The following is a 23,705-nucleotide window of genomic DNA, read 5'->3' on the forward strand; positions in this document are numbered from 1 at the left end:
TGTCACTCTAAGTAATGTGTGTGGGATGCAGTACATTCAGCATCAAGCATAATAATTTTATGAGGTATGAATGACTCCATGCATCAGTGGTAGCATCTTGGTATTCATACTTTAGAATTCATGACCTTGACAAGGTAAAGTGCAGTAATTACTGCCTGCTCTTACTCCAGGCTGCAGCAGCAAGTGGCAGACTGGTGCATTTACTCACCACAGCTGCATTGCTGCACTCTGGCAGTGCACCCAAGGGTCACAGACAGCTCCCAATCTGTAATCCCAGCCCTCCATAAAACTGAGGTGTCCACAGAAGAACAGATAGTGTGGCAGAAGTGTGATTCAGATTGACTGATGCCAGAGGCAGGTGAACTCAGGGGTAAGTAAATTATTTCTTGGAAGTCTGTGGATAGAGGAGGTGTGATTTTCTTGGATGTCATTCAGGTTTCCTTGCTGGCCCCTGCTCCCTGGTCCCCTCCTTGGTCTGAATTCCATACTGAGGAGACTTAATGTTCTTCAGGAATTGTCTTTAATATTTGCTGTTTGTGTTTCTGATAGGCTGCAATACTGAAGCATGGAAGTGTCCACATGAAGATGTTAAAGCTTGAAGGCTGCTGCTGTTGCTCATTAAAATGGCATTCTAGACTAAAAGTGCAGTGATGATGGGGTGGCAATTTCACAGTGCTCACCCAAGCACCAAACTACAGCCAGTTTCTGTTTCTGTCTCGTTATGCCCTCCTGATGCTCATTTTTCATAATGCCATACTTCACATGTTTAAAAACTCTGGACTTCAAGGCAAGTGGTTCTCAGTATAACTTAGTGGCATATGCCCTGGGAGGCACAGGGCAAGGATCTAAATCTGTGAGAAGTCTGCATGTAGAACTGAATTCTTTACAGTTGATTCATGGGTTTTTATCAAGGACTGAACAGTAAGTCACAGCAGCATTGGCTTGTTCTCATTTAAATACCTTCTTTTTGTACAATCTTTGATTAGTATTTAGCCTGTGAAGTTCAGATTTGTCCTGTTTTCAGGATAAAACAGGAATTTAGAGAGCATTTAAAATTCCAAAGAAGAGGCTTCACAACCTGAAAAGATTTTTTCATAAGGTGTGCTTGAGAACAGTCACAAAAGGCAAAAAATTATGACTAACTGTATGGCTTTTTCAGTGAAAATGTCTTAAACTACACTGAATTTTTTTTGTTTACATTTCTGACAATGCAGCCCCTTTTCAGCTTTTCTTTGCAAATGTTCTGAAGAGCGTATCTGTGTAGTCCTAGCTGAAAATGTTAGGCAAAGTTAAATGCCTCCTATAAAATCTTTTAGGTCCATAAATTATACTTATAAATTATTTATACTTGTAGCTATTTCAACAGATATGTAAAACATACAGTACAATATTTATTATACTGGATGTAATAAAATTATGTTCAAATAATTACAAACCAGATATAGCCAAGACTGTTAAAAGGTGAGAATAATTCTAAAAACAGAATTCCTGGTAAGATGATAATGTAACCATTGACTCTGAATACCAATGTTATTGACACAAAGATCTTTGACTGAACTTTGTCAGAGTTCCTGCAAAGAGGAGGGCAAGTTTAAATTGGATTTAGAAATAACTAAACGAAGGTAACAAAGTACAATTAATCAGACCATTGGGGGTTCTAGACTGGGAGAACAGCAGGACTGTGGGTTTGAAGACAAATTATCCAAAAATAATACATAATCTAAATTATCAATAAGCCAAGTTTAGTTTATACTGTGATCCCATTACATAGCAAAAGTTAACTGAAACTGAAGCATGTCTGCTGTGAAGGGGCATGTGCTCCAACTTGTTTGAAACAACAAAAGTCCCAACTGACTGGTTACATAAAACATATTTTCAGACTTCAGGGACCAACAGGCTAGGACAAACGTCATTGTTTAAATTTAAAGGACTCTGAGTGTGTTTCTGAGTCAGTGTTAAGATGTCTGATAAATATATATACTGGTAGGTTGTACAAGTGGGAGAAAATATTTATCTTTACAGTCACATAAATGTGTTTTGGTTGGTTTGTGCTGATGGCATAACTCCTCCCTTCTATATGGTTTGGTGGCTTTATGTGGAATTGGAAGGAGGTTTTGTATAATGGCTGCTATACTCACCGTTATTCCTGGGAATTCTGTGGCACTACTGCTGGACTTCTGTTACCTGAAATAAGTCTGTGTTCATATTTGGGAGGAAAACGGGACCAGACAATGCCAACCCCTCCACCATTTTAGGCTGCCCTCTAAGCAATTCATCCTCTGCTGCTCTTTCAAATGTTTGTTGGCTTCTTTTCTTTATTCTTCCTTTCTCTTTTTCAAGTCTATTATAGGAAACTTATTTCAGTTTCATCTGTCTCTTGTCACATAAATTTTGGTGTTTCCTCATAATGTTGACTACTGAACATTCTGCAGTTTTGCAAGTTTGATCTCCAGCTCAGATTCTGCAGTAGTAAGGATGTGAAGTGTGTCAGTAAAGCAGGAACATTAGTGGCACATATGTACACTGAAACTCTTAATTTGAAAGTCAAACAGAACCACACAATTACGATCTGGCACAGCAAAGAGAAGTGAATGGTTTAATTACACATTCCATGTTGTGGTAGCCCACATGTATTCACTCACATTCATAAACATTCCCTTCCTCTATTCAGCTATTGAACCACCTTACAATTTGGCTTTTGTTGTCTGGAGTGTTCTTTTTGTACAGTTCACATAGAAAAAGAAACTTGTATCTGCACTGATGGGTTGCTATGGTATTGCTGATGATTATTGTAGAGCAAGGTTTTAATAGTGCACCAGAGCTGCATCTGTTAGTGGCTCTGAATTTCTACTCCCTCTGGCAAACTGCCTAGAATTATCTATTACTTACAAATATTTTTGATCCACTGGTCATCAGACCTACCTCTGGGCACCACCTGCACTACAAAAAAATTGTTTCTACGGATGTCAATCTATTAATCTTTTGTGCAAGAAAGGTACTCTATATAGATTTGCATAATGGCACCTTTACCCACCCCTTTAAATCCTTCTATCAAAGAAATTTGGCAATTTTCATCATTAGTGCATTGCCACTTTGTGCTTCCTTAATTTATTTCTTTGTTACACTCTGCCATTGCTTATAATGTACTCTGGAAATTCTTCAGGATGGTGTGGTTTTGGCTTTGCTTATCAAACACTGATGTCTCCTTGTAATAAAATTACAAGATGGCAAGCAGTAATGGAGGTGTCTCACAGGCACTCCTGGGTTGGGACTCTTCTCAAAAGGCACATTCCACTCTTTCTTTAAAATACTAAAAATTTGCTGAGGTTTGCCAGTAATGAGATCTGAAGGTCTGCAGCTGTTTTATGGGCTGCACCAGGTGAGCTCCCTGTTTCACTGAAATTGCAGCTTCACTGAGTGTTTACATGTTGGTTTTTTAAAATGGGGTCTGTGTTTCAGACCATTTTATTGCAAACAAACAGAAATCTAACAATAAGTAAACTGAGAAGAAACTGAGTGCAGGTGGGGCTATACACCCTTACTTCCTATGCTGGGACTATTGCCACCTCCAGAAATTCCTCAGAAGGAAAGCAGGTACTGTTCTGGTGAAGTACTTGAAGGACAAATCTAATTAAGCTTTTTCAAGTGGCTAGAAACAATATGTCCTACAATGATTTTCAGGGGAAAAGGGTAACAGGGCAAAATAATGGAGAATTCCATTAATGGAAATTGGAAAAAATTACCCTTAGAGAAAGCTACTACTAGTTGCAAAACTGTAACCTTTACAGCATAATGTATCTAAGTTTATCTCACTATCATGTTAATAGCAGCAGATGCTTTACCTTAACCATGTATGACTTCAAACTAAAATTAAAAAATCAACCGTACTGATAGCTGTGAGCAGGAGTTTCTAGGAAGGGTGCACATACTCCCTCCAGCAATCTAAAAATTACAATGTTAATATAATTTTAAAAATCTGTGTAACTGTCTCTCTCCAAGCATCTTTAGATAGATACCAAAGAAATGATGTAGCTACACTTCGGAGAAATGTAGGAAGGAGAACTTCAGAGGTTCCCTGATGATGTTCTCAAACCTGTTCTTGCAAAGCTCGGTGATAGCAAGTATGTAACATCCTGCAATGCCTTGGCTGCCTGAAATGTTACCAAGGCTACCTGGAAAAGTAATCAAGAAATCTGTAGCTGCAAAATAAGTCCATCATCTTCTTCCTTCTCTCTCTGACATGCACCTTTTTAAACAAAAGATGTACACATCTGTAGGCTGTTGTCATAGTTGTGGCAGTCATCTTTCCCAGATGAAATAAGTCTCTCAGCCTTTCTTATTTAGTTTTTAACAACCTTCTCATTTCTTGTTCCTGATGCTCTTCTCTGGACCCTTTCAAGTATGAAGTCCATTTCAAACACATGATTTTAGCTTAAACCAGCATGTACTTTAACAGATTTTATTTATGCAAAATTTACTGCTGTATCCATAAAGACTGATGTGCCTGTCTAACTTCAGAGTTGTTTAAGTGGAGTTATCAGTGTCCAAAGTAAGCATGCACACAGAGCTTAAACAGAATACAACCTCAAAAATCTAAGTGAAGATAAATAAGGAAAACAAAAGGTAATAATTTTGATGCTTATTAGATTTACTTTTCCAGCAGTTTATTCATAATTCTGTTCTAGAAATTTGGATCTTCCTTAAGACTTTCCTCTGTCCTCAAATTTTATGTAAGTGGCTGACTCACTTAAAAACCAAGATAGGCTCTTCCACATCATTTCAGAAGCTAATCAACATTTTACAGATAATCACTAACACCTTTGGAATGACACAGAAATACATACAAAAATAACACAAATACTTTTTAAACTGTACAGATTTCTACAAAAGTTGACACAAGCTGCAGATCCTGTCCAAAAGATAAATCATTCTGCAATGCAAGTAACACCTCTGAACATTGTAATTTACAGGAATTCTTTTGTGCAAGGCTATTGCGTAAGACCACTGCTACTTATATGTGGATGCACAAATGTTTTTCATATATGTTACAGGGTAATGAACGGTTCTAAGAGAACTTCTTGCAGAAAGTACCCTATTTTCTAACACAGGGGAATGAATTAATGCCACCAAAAAAAAAAAAATAGGCCTAATCCTGTTTTTTTTAAAAAGTAGGAGAAAGATGGGGTGAGCTTTTCACCAAACTAATGGGTGAAAGAGGCAAAAACTGGACTTTGGCAGCATGTATAATGGGTAAATTTATCTGATTTGAATTATACAAAATAATAGGTTCGTTCTATTCAAGTCTCATCCCAGACCCACCCCCCTTTTCCAGCCCTAGGGGAGGGAGCGTTAAATAATGGTCTGTGTAAACTGATGCTCATGCAGTAAGAGTTTGGAGAAGTGCTGCTTGTACAAGTTAAAGCAGGCACCGAAGAAAGAGCAACCAAATAAAAAGCAGCTGCAGCAGCAAAGTGGACCCTTCTGAAATTAACAGACATGTCTTTCCTCACCAGAGTTCTGACGATGAAATGCAAGCAGACACTTGAATGCGAGAGGACTTACATTTACCAGGCGCTTTTTGCCAGCAGCAGCAGCAGCAGGTTTCCCGGGCAGCCGCGGCCGTGCAGCAGCAGCCAGCCGCGGGAGGTGCGGGCCGGCCGGCGGGCAGCGAACAAAGGCGAGGGGCGCGCAGCGGAGCTGCTGGAGCCCCCCCCGCGCCGCCGGGGCAGCGTGAAGAGCTTGCACGAAATGCCCGGACCCAACACCCTCTACAACCTCTACGAGTTCTTCTGGAAAGACGGCTTCGGCCGCATCCATGAAATCCAGGTACAGCTCCCTCGGGTACTTAGAGCTTTAATCACGCCAGGGTTACTTAAACTTTTCCTTTCCTCCCCTGGCAAAGCGCCGGTGAATCGCCGGGCGAGCAGCACCGCAGCCGGGCACCGCCGCGCCGCCTGCCCGCAGAGGAGAGCCGGGTTTCGGGGATCCCCCGCTCCGGTTCCCGCAGCCCCGGAGGCTCCGCAGTTTTGTTTCGCGGGGATCCCACGATCCCGGCGCCCCGGTGCCCGCGAGCGCATCTTTGTGCGCGTTTTGAACCGCTGGGGAGGCGCCTCAAAGGAAAAAAACCCCACCTTTTTATTTTTCTTTTTCTTCTTCTTTTTTTTTTTTTTTTTTTTTTTTTTTTTAACTGGGCTGTTTCACAAGCTTGCAGAGGGCTTATTTTTGGCGGGCAGGGCTGGGAAACCTGGCCTTCCCCGGACTCTTGGACCACAGCACCCACCCGTGCATGAGGCTGTGCCGGCACCCAGGGCCGCCCCAGCCCCGCCGCGGCCGCTCCCCTTCCCTCAGCCCGGCCCCGCCGTGCTGAGAGACCATTTTGTCTCTCCTGCCCCGGCCTCCCCTTACATAAATACACTCTGCCTATCGCGGTGCCCTGAGAGAGCCGTAGATGCGCCGCCGTCAGCGCTGGCCGGCCCCCGGCGGCCGCCCCCGGCCTTGTGGCGGGAGGCGGGCGGTTCGAACGCGCCGGGGGGCGAGGGACAGGCCCGGAGCGGTGGCGGCTGGCGCGGCCGGCCCTGCCGCCCCCTGCCCGGCCGCCACATTGGCGCGGGGGAGGGGAGCGGTGGCGGGAAGCGGGGCCGGATGGCGGCGTGAGGGGAGGAGAGGGAAGGACGGAGGGCGGGCCGAGAGCGGCTCCTGTCACCTGGCGTGCGGCGGTGCTGCAGCGGGGGGAGGCGGCCAAGCGAACCAGGGGCCGGGTGGGGCTTGAGCGGCGGCCAAGCGAACCAGGGGCCGGGTGGGGCTTGAGCAGCGTCCTCCGGTCCGGGCAGCCCCGCTGGTGTGGAGCCGCGGCGGGTCCCCTCCTTGGGGCGCACCTGGTGAGGGCGGGCGAGGCGCGTTATCCCTGAGGGAGCTGGGGAACGGGGATCTCTGTGCAGCGCCTCGGGGATGCTGGCATGGGCAGCACTCTTACCGTAAGGCTGTCGCTATCCAGAGATGAATTCTTTTGGTTGCTTGGCCAAACATGTGGGTTTCATTCCTGAAAAGTCACAGTGCATCTCCTGGGGCCCTTTCCCCGTGTAGTCCAAGCGATTCTAAAGGAAGCGCTTTGTGTATCAGGGAGTAAAGCTGCGTGTTTCACTCTTCTGCAGCGATGGATCCACGAGCTTTCCACCGGCAGTACATATCTTGTTGACATTTATTATTTTGCTTTTCTTAGTGACCCTTCCCAAATCGCTAGGAAGAAATTCACAGTCAGAAATTCACAAACCCCAAGAGGTTTGCTGTCTGAAAATTACTGAAATTTCAGGAAAAAAGAAGAGAGAGAAAGGAAAATTAAAATAGAAAAGGGAAAGTAAAGAAAACCGGACTTGAAATGGTATGAGAACCAAAAGTTGAAAGTTAAGATTTTCAAAGGGCCTGAAAACACCAGGAAGAGGCAGGAGACAGAAAAATAAAGCATCACATAAGCTGCTTAGTTTTGTCCAGCTTTCTTATACCATTTAGATTTTTAGGAAGAAATGTTAGGATGTATGCGGTATTCCATGGCAGCCAAACTAGATTGCTAATGATGAATTGCTCAGCTTAATTGCTTACTAACCAAGACATGCACCTGTAAGGTGAAGACAACTAAAGCTCTTTGTTTCATTCTGTTTATTTTTTTCCTCTAACTCTGTGGTGGTGTACAGAATTTAAGAGGTACTCATCATAGTTTCATAACACTAAAAAAGATGCTACCATTGGTTTCAAGTTCTTTCACTATCAAAACAGTGAAAATTATTCAAAATATTAAAAAGAATATAAGACATCCTAAATAGTATATCCATTTCACTACCACTAGCTGATATGGTGAATATCTCTTCTTTAGTGAATACTATTCCTAGAAAGAAAAGTGTGAGGAAGGATAAGGAGAAGTTGCAATATAATTCTAGTTTTTATTCTGCCTAGAGTCTCAAGAATCACAGGATGCCCTGTTTGCCTACACGTAGAATGCAAGTAGGCATTAAATGTAACAGTCTGTTAAATTTAACAATGCAGTGAACATCAGGAATGAATTAATCCCAAACCCTCTGGTAACCAGCACAGCTACTTAAACGATGTCCTTTGGTGCACACATATATGCAGAAGGGGTGGGGAAGCCGAGAGCCTTTTCACAAAGGAGGTTCTGTTCTCAGTAACATGATTCCAGCTAGTTCTGGCCAAAGTAGTAATGCCTACAGCAATTATGACAAAGGGAAAGTATTTTTAATTTGATGGGGTTGGATCTCTTTTTTCTCATCAGTGCTATGCAGGGATAAAGAAAAGAAAGGTGAGGAGGGAGGGATTTGGATGCTGGCAGTTTGAATTTATGGTGTGTGAAAGAATGACTGGTGTGAGAGTGGTATGTGAGGCACTAGAGAGGAACATTTTCAAGGTTTGGAACAAGGGAAAGAAAAAACCCATGTTGTGATAGAAAATATTGAAATAGAAATCCTGGGCATTTTTTTAATACATGAAGTTGATAGAATGGTGTTCAGTCTATTGAAAGAAAGGGATGTCCAAATACTTTGTCCCTGTCCATTTCTGGTTTAAAACTAGTATTTAATTTATTTGATTAGATAGCTTGATTTATTTTCTGTTGAAGTTTGTTGTCCCATGTAAACCTCACCATCACTGAAAAGATAAACTGCTCCCTAAATACCAAAATTTTGTTGAACCTGTTTTTCTGTGACTGGTGGCCTGTATTCCTCTCACTCCACTGATTTTTCCTTGCCACACTCCTTTCCCAACTCATGCTTTCCTTTCAAGACACATACTCTAAAAGTTATTATCTCCAAGTTCAGTATCCCTAAAGCATTTCTAAGGCAAGAGATGCTTGGATTTTGAGAGAGGTTGCTCATACATTGCTCTGTCTGTGGTGTTGGTTAGGAGCAGACCACACAAAATGACAACTGAGTTCCTGCTGTAGCATTTCCCTCATCAGGATGACTAAAACATGTGTCTCATATGAATCTAGATGCTGATTTTTGAAAATGGTAAGAATATTTAGAGCTTCAACTGAAGTTGTCCATTGTGTTCCAAAAGTAGTTAAGAGGTGACTGGCAGAGACCACAATTGCACAACTCATGTTTTATTTGGAAACTAGACAAAAAGAATTATATTTTTTTAAGCGTACTTGGTATCATATTTTGAAGAGTGATTCATGTGTCTTTAACTTATTGTTGGCAATTAAACAATTCATCTCTGTAACTAAGATTGAATAAAATATATTTCAAATAAATTAATCTTGGGTCAATGCTAGATTTTCACAAGTGCAGTTGGTGTTAACCATCTTTGGCATAATCAGCACAACTCTGTGTGCAGATGTCTTTGGATTAGAAAATAGGTAATGTGTCAAAGTTAAACTTTGGTCAGTTTAACTTGTCTTAATACTTTAACCAGAAATAAAGGCTTTAAAATTGATTTTCACAGTCTTAATAATATCTTTTCAATAACTGCTTTGCTGTTTTGGGGGAGTTTTTTCCCCCCTCTGAAATGAGGATGTACCTCAACTCCGAGTGAATTTGTAAGAGTTGAGAATTTCACTTCATGACCATGTCAGAATGAAATTTATTTGAAATAATCAGTAAGATTATTTATTTGAAATAATCAATAAGATTTCACAGGACAGTGATAGTGCAATCTTACTGGAAAACTGTTTGGGTTGGTTTTGTATGTTTGTTTTAATATTTATACACAGCTTAATGTTTTCCAATCCTCTTTATTAATTTTCAATCCTCTTATTTGCCTCCAGCCTGAATCACATGATTTATGGATCAACCACTTAATAAACCCCATTTGAAGAATCCCACCTTTTCCTTTATTTGCAGAATTAGCATATGTCTCTCTCAAATTAACTGCTGATCAATCTGTTCCAAAATGCAGTTTTTCACTAGGCTGTTGTGCTGGCGTTATTCTTGGTTAGGTGTGAGAAACTTATGCATAGCTTCTTTATAAGCAATTAAATGGTAGAGTAAGTAGTTATTCACAAAAGATATCTTTGTATTATACTGGTAATTTAACCCTATATGCTTCCATGTTTTTCATTTTTGCAGACATTCTTTCTAACCTGTTTGATCTGAAGGGATGTGTTTTGAAGTCCTTTCATCTCCTCAGTGTTTGGTTTCACTCACACTCTGTGCGTTAGAGCTTTGGGTCTTTCCAGTCAGGGTCCTGAACTGTGTGACCTCTCTGTTTTCCTTGTGAATATTTCACAGTAATGCTTACATGCTTCTCCTGACATTTCAAACTGTTCTTTGTCTGGAAGGCTGGGGATCAAATCCTAGATGTGAGAGAGTTTGTGTATAACAAATTGTCAGTTTCCTTTTGTCATAGCTTTCCTTAGTAATACTTGGCTTCTGTTTCTCTTTGTTGGTGATGCTGTAGCAAAAACACACTCAGGAATATGGAAAGATCTTCAAGTCTCACTTTGGTCCCCAGTTTGTTGTGTCCATTGCAGATCGAGACATGGTTGCTCAAGTGCTCCGAGCAGAAGGCAGAGCACCACAAAGAGCCAACATGGAATCCTGGCAGGAGTACAGAGATTTGCGGGGCAGAGCCACGGGGCTCATTTCTGCGTAAGTGTTGTCAGCCCTTCACTTCCCCTGTTTTCTTGTGCAAGTCTGGTGAGTTTCTGAAGGACTCTATAGGTCATCTGGGAAATCAGGCTTTTCTCTGTGGGGAAATTTGTGGGTCTAGTGGGGAGAAGGGAGTAGGTATTTGTGGTGAATGCTGTGAATTTGTCCCGCTGTGAAGTTTCAAAGGGATGGCAGTGATGTGTAATTGAGTGTGCAGTAAGCTGCTTTGCTCGAAGACATTCTTTGGGAGTGTGTATCAACTGGAGTTTAAGCTGAGTCACTTACCTGCAAGCAGTTTTACAGAACAGAGCTTACTAGCTTTGGCACTGCACTGAATGAATGTGGATTCATTGCATCAGTTCTAGACTGTTCTATCTAGCAGGCAGTGTGCTGTGTGGAATTGTTGGCTCAGATTGGTTTTAGCTTTATTGTTCACTGAAGTGCCCCCTCAGTAGACTAATGTAAAGAATGGTCAATTCACACTGTAGTGCATCCCCAGACAGATATTTTTGAGTCTGGCTGGTTGCAGAGGAGCTATCTGTCTGTACAGCTTGCATAACCTGGCAGCGCGTGTGGGTGTGGTTAATTGCCACTGGGAACTACTCACAGTCCCCACTGACATAGGATGTTTATTTAGAGGGAAATTAATTTCCTGAGTCATGGACAGTCTGTTTTTTCATGGTAGCAAAAGGCTTTATGTATTGCACTGCAGACTCAAATCTTAAGCTGCAGTTGAGACTCAAACTAACAGTTCCTTGATACTTAGTGAAAAGAGGTCTTAAATCAGGAGACTCAGGAGATAACTGTTAAAGAGATCAAATTCTTCTGCTGGATGATAAGTTTCTGTACCTTGCAATGGCATTGCTCCAGGTAAAAAAAGTAATGGGAAATATAACAAAGTAAAATAAACACATTAAAAATAATTGCCCATTTTCATAAGGAATTGAAAGGTATCCCTGGAACCACTATTCCCAAATACTCTGCTCATACAGAGCACGTAGATACTACAATTCAGATTTTTAGTCTTCAGCATCAAGGTTTCCATGCATAGCTCAGCTAAAGCAGAATCTGTAGCTGCAAGTTGTTTCTCTCTAGGTAGCTTTGCTCTCTTATTACTTTGTGAGTTTAGAACTGGGCTAGCTGAAAGTGATGTATCAGTAATGGAATTTATGGTACCAGCTCAAGTTGTTGATTTGTCAGATGTGACTGTGAGACCTTTATTTGGTAATTAAGTACTATTTCTCTGTAAAAGCAGTTTTGCAGACTACTCATTCAAATGTTTATTTAAAATAATTTTAATAGAATATTTTACTAATTTCTTGTATTAGCTATTACTAACAGACTAACATAGGGACACTCATCAAATTCAGATCACTGAGTGGGCAAGTTCTGTCACTCAAGCCAGAGACTGACATGTTGCATCACTGAAATTTAATGAGGACATGCTGTAAATACAGAATAACATTGTAAGAGCATAATACAAAATATACATTATCATAATTTTCATTTTACCGTTTGGTTTCATTTGACATGAAAAATTGCAAACAGTTTGGTTGTGGAGCTCTTACCCAGCTGATGATTGTTAAGGAAAACCAGGTATTGACATTATTAATAATTTCTTCTAGGGAGGGGGAGCAGTGGCTAAAAATGAGAAGTGTACTGAGGCAAAAAATTCTGAAACCCAAAGATGTGGCTGTATACTCTGAAGGAGTCAATGAAGTTATCACAGACTTAATTAAAAGAATCCACACCCTCAGAAGCCAAGAGGAGGATGGGGAAACAGTGACCAATGTTAACAACCTTTTCTTCAAGTATTCAATGGAAGGTAAGCCCAGGCAGGATCTGTAAAGAAAATGGATATAAAGCAGTTTGCTTGTGGTTAGGAATTTCTGTCATATGACTGAGCCAATTAATCTGAAAAAGGAAGTTTGATATTCTGCATTTGTGTGTCTTCCTAGTCAGTGCAGTGGGTATCAGTAGAATTCCTTTGTAGAGTCCTTCTATTAAGGAGCAATTCCCATGGAAATGCTGGTGTACAGGTAAAATGTTCAATCAAGGTCTTGAACAGTCTCAGTACTCTGTATTTCTGTATTATTTTCTCAGCATTTTCAGAATAAGGGTGCTGACTTTCTAATAGGTGACTTCTAAGACATGTTAATTCACAATATACCAGCCAAATTCCAATGAGGAATCCCCATGTGATGTATCTAAATTCAGTTCATAGCTTAATGTGGGAAAAAATACTGCTTTTCCCTGCCTATGGATGCCAACTGCAGGATTTTTATGCTTGCCTTAAGATCATCTGCCACTGGCTACCATTAATGAGGGAGTGCTGAATGAAACCCTGGCCTGAGCCTGTATGGCATTTCCTGTGTTCTTATAGAAATCTCATGGTGATACATATTTTATGTATTTCTTGAACTGACTGCATACAACCCCATCTTGTTCTATGTAATGCCTTTTAAAAACATTGGTACTCTTTGCTGACAGGCAACTGAGTAATTTGGGATTTGAAGAATATCCAGATTGCTCACTTTGTGTCAAATTACTGGCTGCCTGCTTGGTCTGTTTCACATTAATAGTGTCTAAAACCAGCATTTAACTACCAGTTTATGGAATTTCAAACTGTGAGCTCACAGATTCACTGTAACTGATGGGTTGGTTTAAATTCTTCACATTCTTTTACTTTTTCATTTATAACTTGTGCCTGGCACACATCTATTTTCTATATGACTTGCTGTTTATTTAACTTACTCTGTAACTGTTCAGAGAACCAATACATAAGGTTTCTTTGAAGGGACCATGTGAGCAGTGAGAGGATGTATAAGAGCTAGCAGTTTCTGAAAGAGGCACAAAAGAAAGAAAAGATGCAAAAAAAATCTTCCCAGGGAGGAAAATTAGGAAAGGAGGAGTGAGTTGAAAATAATCGTATTTTAAAATTATTTTTGTCAGTAAAGATAATGTCTAGTGGAGGTGCCTGCAGAACTGCAGAAAAAGATCGGTGAAAATTACAGCAAGTCAGAACAAGAGACAGTCAACATTGCCACTTGCAACAGTGTCACACTTGCTTTTTTTAGGGCTGGGTGGAGAATGGTGTGTGCAGTAAAAGCACTGTCTGGAGTGCAGGCTTTTTATCCATTTACACAGACTCATTATTTATTTGCTACCAGCTGATGACAGACACAGCCAGTGGTAGAAACTCCTCCATTGTCAGCAGTTATCAGGAATGTCTTTGGACTCCTGTGTCCCTGAGTGTTCGGAGGCCAGCAGGGCAGGCTCAGGATTCACAGTGCAGTGCAAAACACAGCAAACAGGCTGGAGGCTGCTCTGCTTCTGGTGGAATTCCTGGCTGTCTTCTCATGCTGAGCATTACTGACATAGCAACTACTCTCTTGCTGCAGTGTTTAGCTGGGCTCTTTTACTGTGCTTTGAATTTCTGTTTTATCTGTTCCCCAACTGATGTAGTAATAATAAAAATATTAATAAATTTCTTGTAAAAGTAGTTCCATTTAATGCTAGTTAATTCCCTAAATTATTAATATATATTCATGCATGTTTACAGACAATTCTTTCATTTTTTATGTGCAGGTGTGGCCACTATTCTGTACGAATGCCGGCTGGGCTGCCTGGAAAACAACATCCCACAGCAGACTGTTGAATATATTGAGGCTCTGGAATTGATGTTTAGCATGTTTAAGACCACTATGTATGCAGGTGCTATTCCCAAATGGCTTCGTCCACTTATTCCAAAACCCTGGAGAGAGTTCTGCAGATCCTGGGATGGACTCTTCAAATTTAGTAAGATTTAGTAGTAGAAAAGTTCAGCTGTATTTCTGCAGGTTCTGGGTGTGTTTGAACGGGACAAGCTGCATTTCTCTTCTAAAATTATAAGAAGACATTGTGGCAGAAGTAAGTTTCATATTAAATGCAGACTAGCCAGGGGAACTGTTTTAAAAAATATTCAACTGAAAGCAAACTTTACCAGTACCTTTCAAAACTCCCTATTTTATGCTGCTCTTTATTTATCTTCATCTGTTTCAGCACACACTTGTCATTCCAGGTCCAAGTGCTTTGCCAAGGTTTTATCTTAAGCCACTTCAATTTTAATGAGGGTACTTTTGTTGACTTCAGCAAAATTTTAATTAAGCACCCTGACATAATCACCACTAAAACTGACTAGAAAGTTAGTAAACTAGACTCTGAATATTAATTAAACATTTTGTAAAGTTTATTTGTATGTATACAAGTGTATAAGTTGACATTGAAGTACACTGATATACTACAATATGGGGTTTTTTTTCCTAAATAGAACATTCCAGGCTACTTTATAAATCAGTTTTCATGTAAGTAGGAAGGCGTTGTCTTTTCAATTTTACTTTTCTAATGTTCTTGGGTGTTAAAAAATCTTGAACCCCTTTTCTCTCTCAAATATTAGAAAGCTGCATGCATTTTCATTTTTTGTAAGCTCGTTCTGTGAGCCATTATCTTTTGGAGGAGTTTTTCTCTTCTTAAATCCCTTGCTCGACCAAAGATGCTCTTTGCAGTCATTAGAGTGTACATGGAGCTGTGGGTGAAATTGCTCAGCATGTCATTCACTGAAGTTTTTGTACTTTTATCACTTGATGGTCCTCATCTTTCTCTTCAAAGTAATTAAGTTCTGTGGCTTTGACCTTCTGGTTGCTGCTAGCATCTTGCAGCAGCCTCTGTGCTGAGCTGCAGCATGCCCTGCAGACCCCGCCACTTCTTGCAGGGTCACCAGAGACAAGTCAGGTGGGTATAAAACTTGGTTTTGATCTTTCCTCAAGAAAGGGCAGTGAAGTCTCTTATGTCCTTTCTTTGGGCTCAGCATTCTCATGCTGTGAGCTACCAAGGTTCCTGTCAGCTCAGTCTTTCCTTGCCATGAGTACCCAAGGACCTCCACCATCACTCTGGGATTTTTCATTAAGAAAAAAGGTTTTTTTTTCCCCTGGAGAGTAGCGTGAGAAATGTGATTACTGAATGGAAGCAGCACAAAAATAAAAATGGAGGCTTAACAATTTTTTTGAATCCCAAAGGTCAAATCCATGTTGACAACAAATTGAAGGCTATTCAATCTCAGCTGGACCAAGGAGAAGTAGTGAATGGTGGGCTACTTACACACCTCCTAGTGAGTAAGGAACTTACTTTGGAAGAGATCTATGCCAACATGACTGAGATGCTTCTGGCAGGAGTGGACACAGTAAGCTTGTTACCATTTTTCTTGTGCATAGTTGTTTTTGTACACACGGATCACTACTGGCAGCTCTCTTCAGGGGGGTTGCATTGCTCATAAGGATGTAATTTTAACACATTTAAGCCATGAGGCCTTTAAAGTGATGCAAAATACTTCCTGTAGTGTGTAATCGCTCCACTGGAATGAAATCAGTGTTCTGATCTAGCTGTGGTCTACAGGAACTCATTACTTGGGAGTCTGTCCCACAGTTTATTAAACAGATAAAATAGCAATTGTCTTTACATTCAGCTTGTATTTCATACATTTTCTTTTACAAGTTTGCTTATCAGGTTGGTGTTTGTGCTACTTTAGGTGGAGCACAATAGAAAGATTATCTGAAAGTTAGGGTGAAAAAAATTGATCAATAAATTCATATGTAGAGTTTGGTAAAGGATTTCCATGTATGGCTAATTAAATCAACTGGCACACACACAATGGATCAGATACCTGCTTTCTGCTGGAATCCATTACTGGGGGGATGTTAGGCCAACAATGGTGTGGATAAGGCACCAGTTCACTCTGCCCCTGCTTGTGCTGACAACATAGAGTCAGGCTGAGGCAGAGGGCTGTGGTAGAGGCTCAGGGTTAGTGGGGCTGGTGTATCCAATATGTTAACACCTAGGAACGTGTTTCAAGTGTCTCTCATCCTTTATTCATCTGATTTGCCTTACATTTGAAGAAACATTAATGTTGTGTGTGTCTCTTCCCCTCTCATTCCTAGCATATGAAATCAATGTAGCTCAGTACTGACTGCAGCATGACCATTGGAAGAATAAGGAAAAAGAAAGATGAGTTATTGCATGTAAAATACCTACAGAGTTATTTAGAATATCGGTGAACACTTCTACTATAAATGATTGTTACTGAACAAATTTTTTAAAGAAATTATATTAATTTGATAAAGAAGTGGACTTAAATAGTCTTATAGTGAAAAGGTTAAAATAAGTAAAAAAGTAAAATGGTCTTAAAGAAAAGAAAAACTTTCCGGATAATTGAATTCAGATTTTTTTTGGCTTAAGAAAGTTTGTAAGGTTTCTAAAGAAAACCAAAAAACCCCAGCAGCAATCACTTTTGAATTCCAAAATAAGGAGCATATGTAAAACTTTTTTATGAGCTGAATATTACTCCATTGGTTAAATGTCCCAAGGGCTTAATAATTTGCAGAGGTTTTTGATGTTGTTTCTTAAGTAAAACACAGTTGTTAATCCCATTCATTTTCTAATCTTTCACACCATTAATTTTCCATTTTTAGTGTGTGACATTTTTCATTAAACTAAAAGGACAATATTCATGCCAACAAGAATTTCCCTTTCCATTTGACTCAGCTTTCGCAGCTGGCAACAGTCTTTTTCTGAGAGGACTATACTTCTGACTTCCTCATTTTCAAGCACAAAACAAAAATGGAAGGAATCTTTTTTTTTTCTTCTGCTGTCAACTCAGATCTCATTTTATCATAGAAACTGAAAGAGATTTTGAGGATTATAAAAGCTTTCAGTAGAATTGTGAGGCAGTTGTTGTCTACAAAGCATTTTGTCTGTTCCTGGAACAGTCCTCACTTTTGAGAAGTTATGAAGGAACTGGGAACCTGGGAAGGAACACTGTTTAACCAGAGAAGTTCTGCACAATTGTCAGCTGCTCTCAGTGGAATACAACTGGGTTGCACTGTAGAAGGCACAGACATTCCATATTGCAAGAAAATCAAGAAAAGCTTATGAGAGTTGTTCTTCAAGCATTATACCCCTGTTTGAAGACAAGACATAAAATGTCACCATCATGATGAATTTGCATTCTAAATTGATCTTAAACTTAAGACCAAAATAAGACATTTCCACAAACTGATTTTTTATCCAGCTGTGGTGAAAAAAGATTAGATGATGGCCTTCTTTAAATCCTCTTTTGCTTAAAGTTGAATTGTGTCCTGCCTCATGTTCTGTTTCTTCTTCACACAAAATATTTTTAAATGATAGTGGTGGAGCATTGCTTACCAAAAGGATAATCTTAGCAGTGGTGATATCAATTCTGTTGTGTGAATGCTATGGGGGGGACCCCCATATGCTTAAAAGGGGTTGGAAATGTTCTGAGAATAATTTTCTTATCTTGTTTCCTGTGAAGTGTTTTTGTTGGAAGAAAAGGTGAAATGCATATTGAAAACTAAGAGCTAACTTAATCCATTGCTGTTTGGAGTGCTCATGTTTCAGTATTGCTCACATAGTTGGGTTTGCATTTGGTTTGTCTGTTGCTTTTTATATTTCACTGGGAAAATATCAGCAGGGATTGTTTTGATATGTGGTGGACTTTTAGATGGGAAAGGGATGAAGGAGGGGATGGCAACGTCTGGCAACCTCCCATTGAATCCAGATGGGAATCATTGCCAGCCTGTTTTATAACTTTAAACATATAAAACACATAGTTGAAAGCTGATTGTTTTTCGTGGCTTGAAATTATTATTAATGTAATCTTGTTGAGCTTGATGATTGTGGTTTTTCCTTAGACTTCTTTTACTTTGTCCTGGGCCATATACTTGTTGGCAAAGCACCCAGAGGTGCAGCAACGTGTTTATGAGGAAATAGTCAATAAACTGAGAAAAGATCAAGTTCCAGTGGCTCATGATGTCCCAAAATTGCCTTTGATTAGAGCTGTCCTGAAAGAAACCTTGAGGTAAGTAGCAGACAACTAAAAGATTTAATTCCATGTTATTCTAGCAGAGAATTTTAGCATTTGTAGTTTATTGTTGTTAGTGCAATTTGCTGCTTCTACTTTTATTTATTTCAGCAATACTGTGTCCAAGGATGCTCAAGCAATGAATAAGATAGATTATATAATGTTTAATGTTTTTCAGTATGGTAGAAGTGGTAACATAAACCTAGGACATGTCTGTTAAAGTAGAGAATAGAAAGCTTGATTTTTCCCTTTAGTCTGTATGATAAAATGTAACAACCTCCTCCCCCACACTGGTATTTCACAGTCCCACTTCAACAATTTTAAGCTTTTTGATTTAAATTAAAGTCATGTGACATACTATTTTTAAAAATATGTTTATACTAAATGTTCATCATGAGGTGAGGGGAGTAAGAGGATTTTAGAGAAGGCATCAATAAGGCTTTTTCAGCTTTAGCAGTAGTGCTAAAATGTCTCCAGCTTGACCACCTACCTTCATGCTTGCACATATATAAAGCAAATAAATGCATAGACCAAATAGCTCAACATTCAGTTACTAATAAATAACTTTTCTCAGATGATGGTCATATTCTTACAAATGATTCAAAGTCTTTGAAGCTCCAAGGTGTTCTGTACTCCTGAAAAACATTTTTAGTGTGATTGAATATGGCATTCATCCTGCATATTTGGGAATGCAAATTGGAATCTTAACATTTTAAAAATTGTGTTAGTTATTACTTTTGAACTTCAGATAAATATTTCTCACTAGGTTATATCCAGTATTGCCGGGAAATGGAAGAGTGACCCAAAAAGACTTGATCATTGGAGGATACTTGATACCTAAAGGGGTAGGTTGTGTTGCAGTTCTCTGCAGAGAACAGTTTAATTTTTGCAAATGAAATATGATCTGCTCCAACATATATACACTTAATTGATTTTAAAAGATTTCACCATGCTAGAATATTAAGAGGAAAGTATTTCAGTAATACCCATTTATATGCCACAGATAGATTTTATGATTGACTTGCTGCTGTTGTTTTGATATTTTTTATTTGGGTCCTCACCTGCAAATTGAATTTGTCATCATGGCTTCTTAATATCCTTGATGGTGGAGACTATTAATAACATATCAGTGTAATGGTACAATTCAATTTAAAAAGCATGGATTTCATTATTCTGGCAGTTTTCTAATTATTTGTCTGTTAATTCCCTTTGTGGAAAGTTTCTCCCTTTTTCTCATAGCAACTTTATGAAACAATTCCCAATTCTTGTGACTTGCTCCCATCTCCTTCCCCATTGCATGTTCTCTAATATATCCAGCAACATTGAAAATAATTTGAAGATTATTTCCTTTGACATACTGAGTAAGGGATTTGATATTTGAGGTATCCTTTTGTCTTCAGAATTACTCAAAGTTGCTTAATTTTTATCACCTCTTATTGCAGAAATTTCAATAATTGAAAATGCTTTCAAATTTTGTTATGTGTGTTGGAGCTAGCTAAATATAAATATAATTTATTTCCTCAGACCCAGCTGGCACTTTGTCATTATGCCACTTCATACAGTGAAGAAAATTTCTCAGTGGCAAATGAGTTCCGACCTGAGCGCTGGCTGAGGAAAGACAACTTGGACAGAGTAGACAACTTTGGCTCCATCCCCTTTGGTTATGGCATCAGAAGTTGTATAGGAAAAAGAATTGCAGAGCTGGAAATCCATCTTGCACTGATTCAGGTTAGAGCTATATGACAGCACTACAAGAAAAAAGTGAATTGGTATTAATTTTTTTTTATGTATGCCATTTCTGGGTATCCTACAGTGCTCAAAACCTTTGTTTTGGAGTGTTGTCTAATGTACTCCTGCTGCAAAGACTTAAAAAATTGAAAATAATCATGCTTGAAATGTACCATAGTACCTAAACTACATTGCAGATGGTATGGTACACAGGATGTAAAATTAAAGGTAAGTTTGTTAAGGAAATATATAGATTTGGCTTTTGTAAGCAAATCAGAAATCTTTCTTAATGTGTATTAGAATGGTTAACTGCTCAGTTTCTGTGTTTTAGTTAGAGGAATTCAGAACTTACCAAGATGTAAAATAGATTTTATATCCTTGTACTGATCACAGTGTGATGACAAGTAGTAGAATTTTTCTATGTTCTGGGCTTTTCTGTCTCTTCTGGTTATTTCTTCTAACTCATTTTCATTCTAGATATACATAATTTATAGTTATATAAATAGTACATATTGAGATATTGGTTTTGATTGGTTCATATCATAAAGAAAATGTTCCCAACAGCTGCTACATTTTTTTGTCATTTACAAGACAGCCTACAGCTCAAATAATGAGTACAGGTTGTGCAATCAAATAGTGAAGATTTGACAACTATTTATAGTTACTTAACTAGAAAAGTATTTAGATCAATTTTATATATTCAAAGGAAAACTTGATTGAATTTGTCTTTGAATTTCCTTCAGTAAACTTTGAGAGCAATCTTGCCTGTCCTGTAGAGCTGAGTGTGAGAGAGCTCCCAGGGGGCTTGGTAAAACAAACAAACTTCCATCTTTTGTAAAAAGAGGCTCAAGAAAGCAATGGAGAACCTGCTTTGTTTTCTGGAAATAAACTAGAGCAAATCAGCACACAACCTATTTACAAGCACAGAGATGAGTTTAAGTGAGTTAAAATTAGAAACACATGGAGCTCATCAAAGAGAAGTTGTTTCAGACCAATCTGATTTCTTTCTTTGACTTGATCACTTTCCTCATGTGGGGGTATAAAGTAAGTCATGTACTCTGACTTCAGGAAGTATTTTCACACGTCCTGTATGTTTTTGCTCTCAATTAACTTAATAAAATTTGTTCCAGATGGAAGTGCCCACAAAATGCATGCACAGCTGGTTGGAAAAAGGAAATAGCTGGAGGCAGTAGCTATAGAATAATTGCTGTTGAACTGGGAAAGCATTTAATTAAAATTCTGTAAAAGTCTGTCCTGCATTTGATTTAGGCTGTTATTTTCATTAACAGTGTAAGTGATGGATTAGAGAATACTTTTACAGTTTGCATGGGATACCAAGCTGATGTGAGTTAATTTAAAATCAGGGGATGTGAATATAGAATTTTGAGGAAAAATGAGAAATGTTCTAGAAGCAATACAAAGTTATTCATTAATGACAGTTGCAAGTTAGTGCCTTTGAGAAGAAATAAATGCATAAATACAAATTTATGAACAACTGTCTGAGTAATATTAGTACCATAGGAACAGACTGGAGTGATATAGTAAAAAATCATTCAATTCTGACAAGGCAATGTGATTTTAGATAATATTAGCAGCATTAGCAAGCATTTTGTATGTCAGAAAGAGAGGCTAAATTGCTCAGTCTTGCCAAACACTGATGAAGTCTCACTTAGCAGCAATAAACAGCCATCCCCATGCACTGCATTTTAATGACAATATAGCCAAATTCAAGGAAATTTGGGAGACAAAGATAATAACAAGAGGGATTTTAAAATAGTAAAATTAAATAAAAGCTTTGTCAACCATCTGACACTGAAAAATGTATTTATGTATAGGAAAATAATGCATTGGTTATCAGTCATACTAGGAGAAGGATTAAAGAAAATTATTTAATTTATAGAAAAAAGTGTTTGAGATTTATTATTAGGAAATGTTGAGGATGTTGCAGTATTTTCCTCTTGAAAGTGTAAAAGTAGAGAGCTGAAGTATTCTTCATTCAAAAAAATGAGTCTGATGGGATTGGGATTTCTACAGCTTTCTTAATAATTTTACATATTGATTGATATTAAAGGAAGTGAAATCAAAAACACATAGAGGGGAACCTCACAAAGTTTGGAGGAGACCTTAGTTTCTTTGATAGTTCAGACTGTTTAATCTGGTTCTGGGGGATTTCTTCAGAAAGGACTTGCTCAGCCCTCCCTCCATCAGAGGAGGAAGATTTTGAATTATAATCTTTACCTTGTAACACCTTCTTTTTCTTTTCCAGGATGGGAATCATAGCACTTAAACTCTGCCAAACTGGCAACACAAATTTTGCTTGTGACAGTCTCTTATGTTCTCTTGTTTAAAGGCTACTCCTAACTGGTAATTTTGCAGTTTTTCTAATACTTGTCCTGTTTATGTTCACAGCTACTTCAGAATTTTGAAATCAAAATTTCTCCCAAAACTGAACCCGTTAATGCCAAAACTCATGGACTTCTGACTCCTGGAAACTCCATCAATGTCAGATTTTCTGACAGGAAGTGAAACTCAAACATTTTGGAAGTACTTATACAATTTTCATGGAAACAGGTTTGCATTTTGTGGAAGTTTAAAACATGCTTATTCTCTGGTTTGTAGCTATTTGGCAATATCATGAAGTATTATGTTCTGCCTTAGTTCTAGCAGTACATAAGGGCAATTACCTCTCCTGTAACAGTTAATTACACATATGAAAATACATACCAAAAACATTCCTTCTTGCACTGGGAATCTCCTTTTATCTGGGAGAACTCTTTGTAATAACAGCACATGCTTTGAAAAAAGCCAACCAGAAGTAAATTCAGACATGTCAGTATCATTCTGTGGTTTTGTCATGCTGCTACTCAGTGAGTGCATTTGAGAGCAAGGGGATTATTATGTAATATGTGGAAATTAGCTGCATGTATAAGTTTATATTTTCCTATTTCTTGTCCTCCAGTGTTTTTTAGTTTCCAATTAACAATATTAAATATGTAAAAACATTTACTCTGCATGTATTAAAAAAAATCCAGTAATATGAAAAGTAAGGATAGAAAAAATACATCTTATGTCAAGTTGTTTAGACTTGAAATACAGAACAGATACAAATTTATCTAAACATAATCCCCATAAAAGGTTTTTATACGGTTTTTAAAAAATAAAATCTTAAAAATGAAAGTTTAAATGTCACATTGGAGAGTTTGAAGCCAGGCATTGTTCTCATCACCAAAGCACAAGCCACTTTCATTGTTCTAGCTAATATGCCAAACCCAAATGTAAATATTAAAAGAAAGTAGTTGTTACATTTTTATCATTCAATTAAAATACTGCTTTTGACTTTATTCTATTCTTCAACAGTAAGAACTGGAAACAGTAAATTTTACTGTTCTTCAACAGTAAAAACTGGAATCTTCCCATTTTAACTTGCTGAACCCCTAGGCAAATACAGAATTCTGTTGGATGGAAATGTG

General features: G+C 38.7%; 1 protein-coding gene across 2 annotated transcripts; it reads left to right on the forward strand.

Moving 5' to 3' along the window:
- The first annotated feature begins 5,496 nt into the window (after positions 1-5,496).
- Positions 5,497-23,211, forward strand: LOC128937779 (cytochrome P450 27C1). 2 transcript variants are annotated; one of them, XM_054277550.1, is made up of 9 exons: positions 5,497-5,826; positions 10,405-10,595; positions 12,221-12,420; positions 14,184-14,393; positions 15,650-15,813; positions 18,338-18,504; positions 19,274-19,352; positions 20,032-20,235; positions 22,645-23,211. In XM_054277550.1, the coding sequence occupies exons 1-9, from the start codon at positions 5,497-5,499 to the stop codon at positions 22,759-22,761; spliced, it is 1,662 nt and encodes a 553-aa protein (XP_054133525.1). In that variant the 3' UTR covers positions 22,762-23,211. The 2 variants fall into 2 exon arrangements, with proteins under 2 accessions (XP_054133525.1, XP_054133526.1); XM_054277551.1 differs by having other exon boundaries at positions 5,746-5,826; positions 10,478-10,595.
- Positions 23,212-23,705: the final 494 nt, after the last annotated feature.

The sequence above is a fragment of the Melozone crissalis genome, unplaced genomic scaffold (assembly GCF_028551555.1).
Source record: "Melozone crissalis strain CALT ecotype California unplaced genomic scaffold, PUWL_Pcris_2 ptg000023l_1, whole genome shotgun sequence".
Lineage (NCBI taxonomy): Eukaryota > Metazoa > Chordata > Aves > Passeriformes > Passerellidae > Melozone > Melozone crissalis.

Excerpts from the sequence above, each read along its gene's own strand:
- LOC128937779 (XM_054277550.1), top strand. The coding sequence starts at position 5,497 with ATGTCTTTCCTCACCAGAGTTCTGACGATGAAATGCAAGCAGACACTT. Across the intron at positions 5,827-10,404 it reads GCCGCATCCATGAAATCCAG|CAAAAACACACTCAGGAATA; the intron begins GTACAGCTCCCT and ends GTGATGCTGTAG. Across the intron at positions 20,236-22,644 it reads TCCATCTTGCACTGATTCAG|CTACTTCAGAATTTTGAAAT; the intron begins GTTAGAGCTATA and ends TTATGTTCACAG.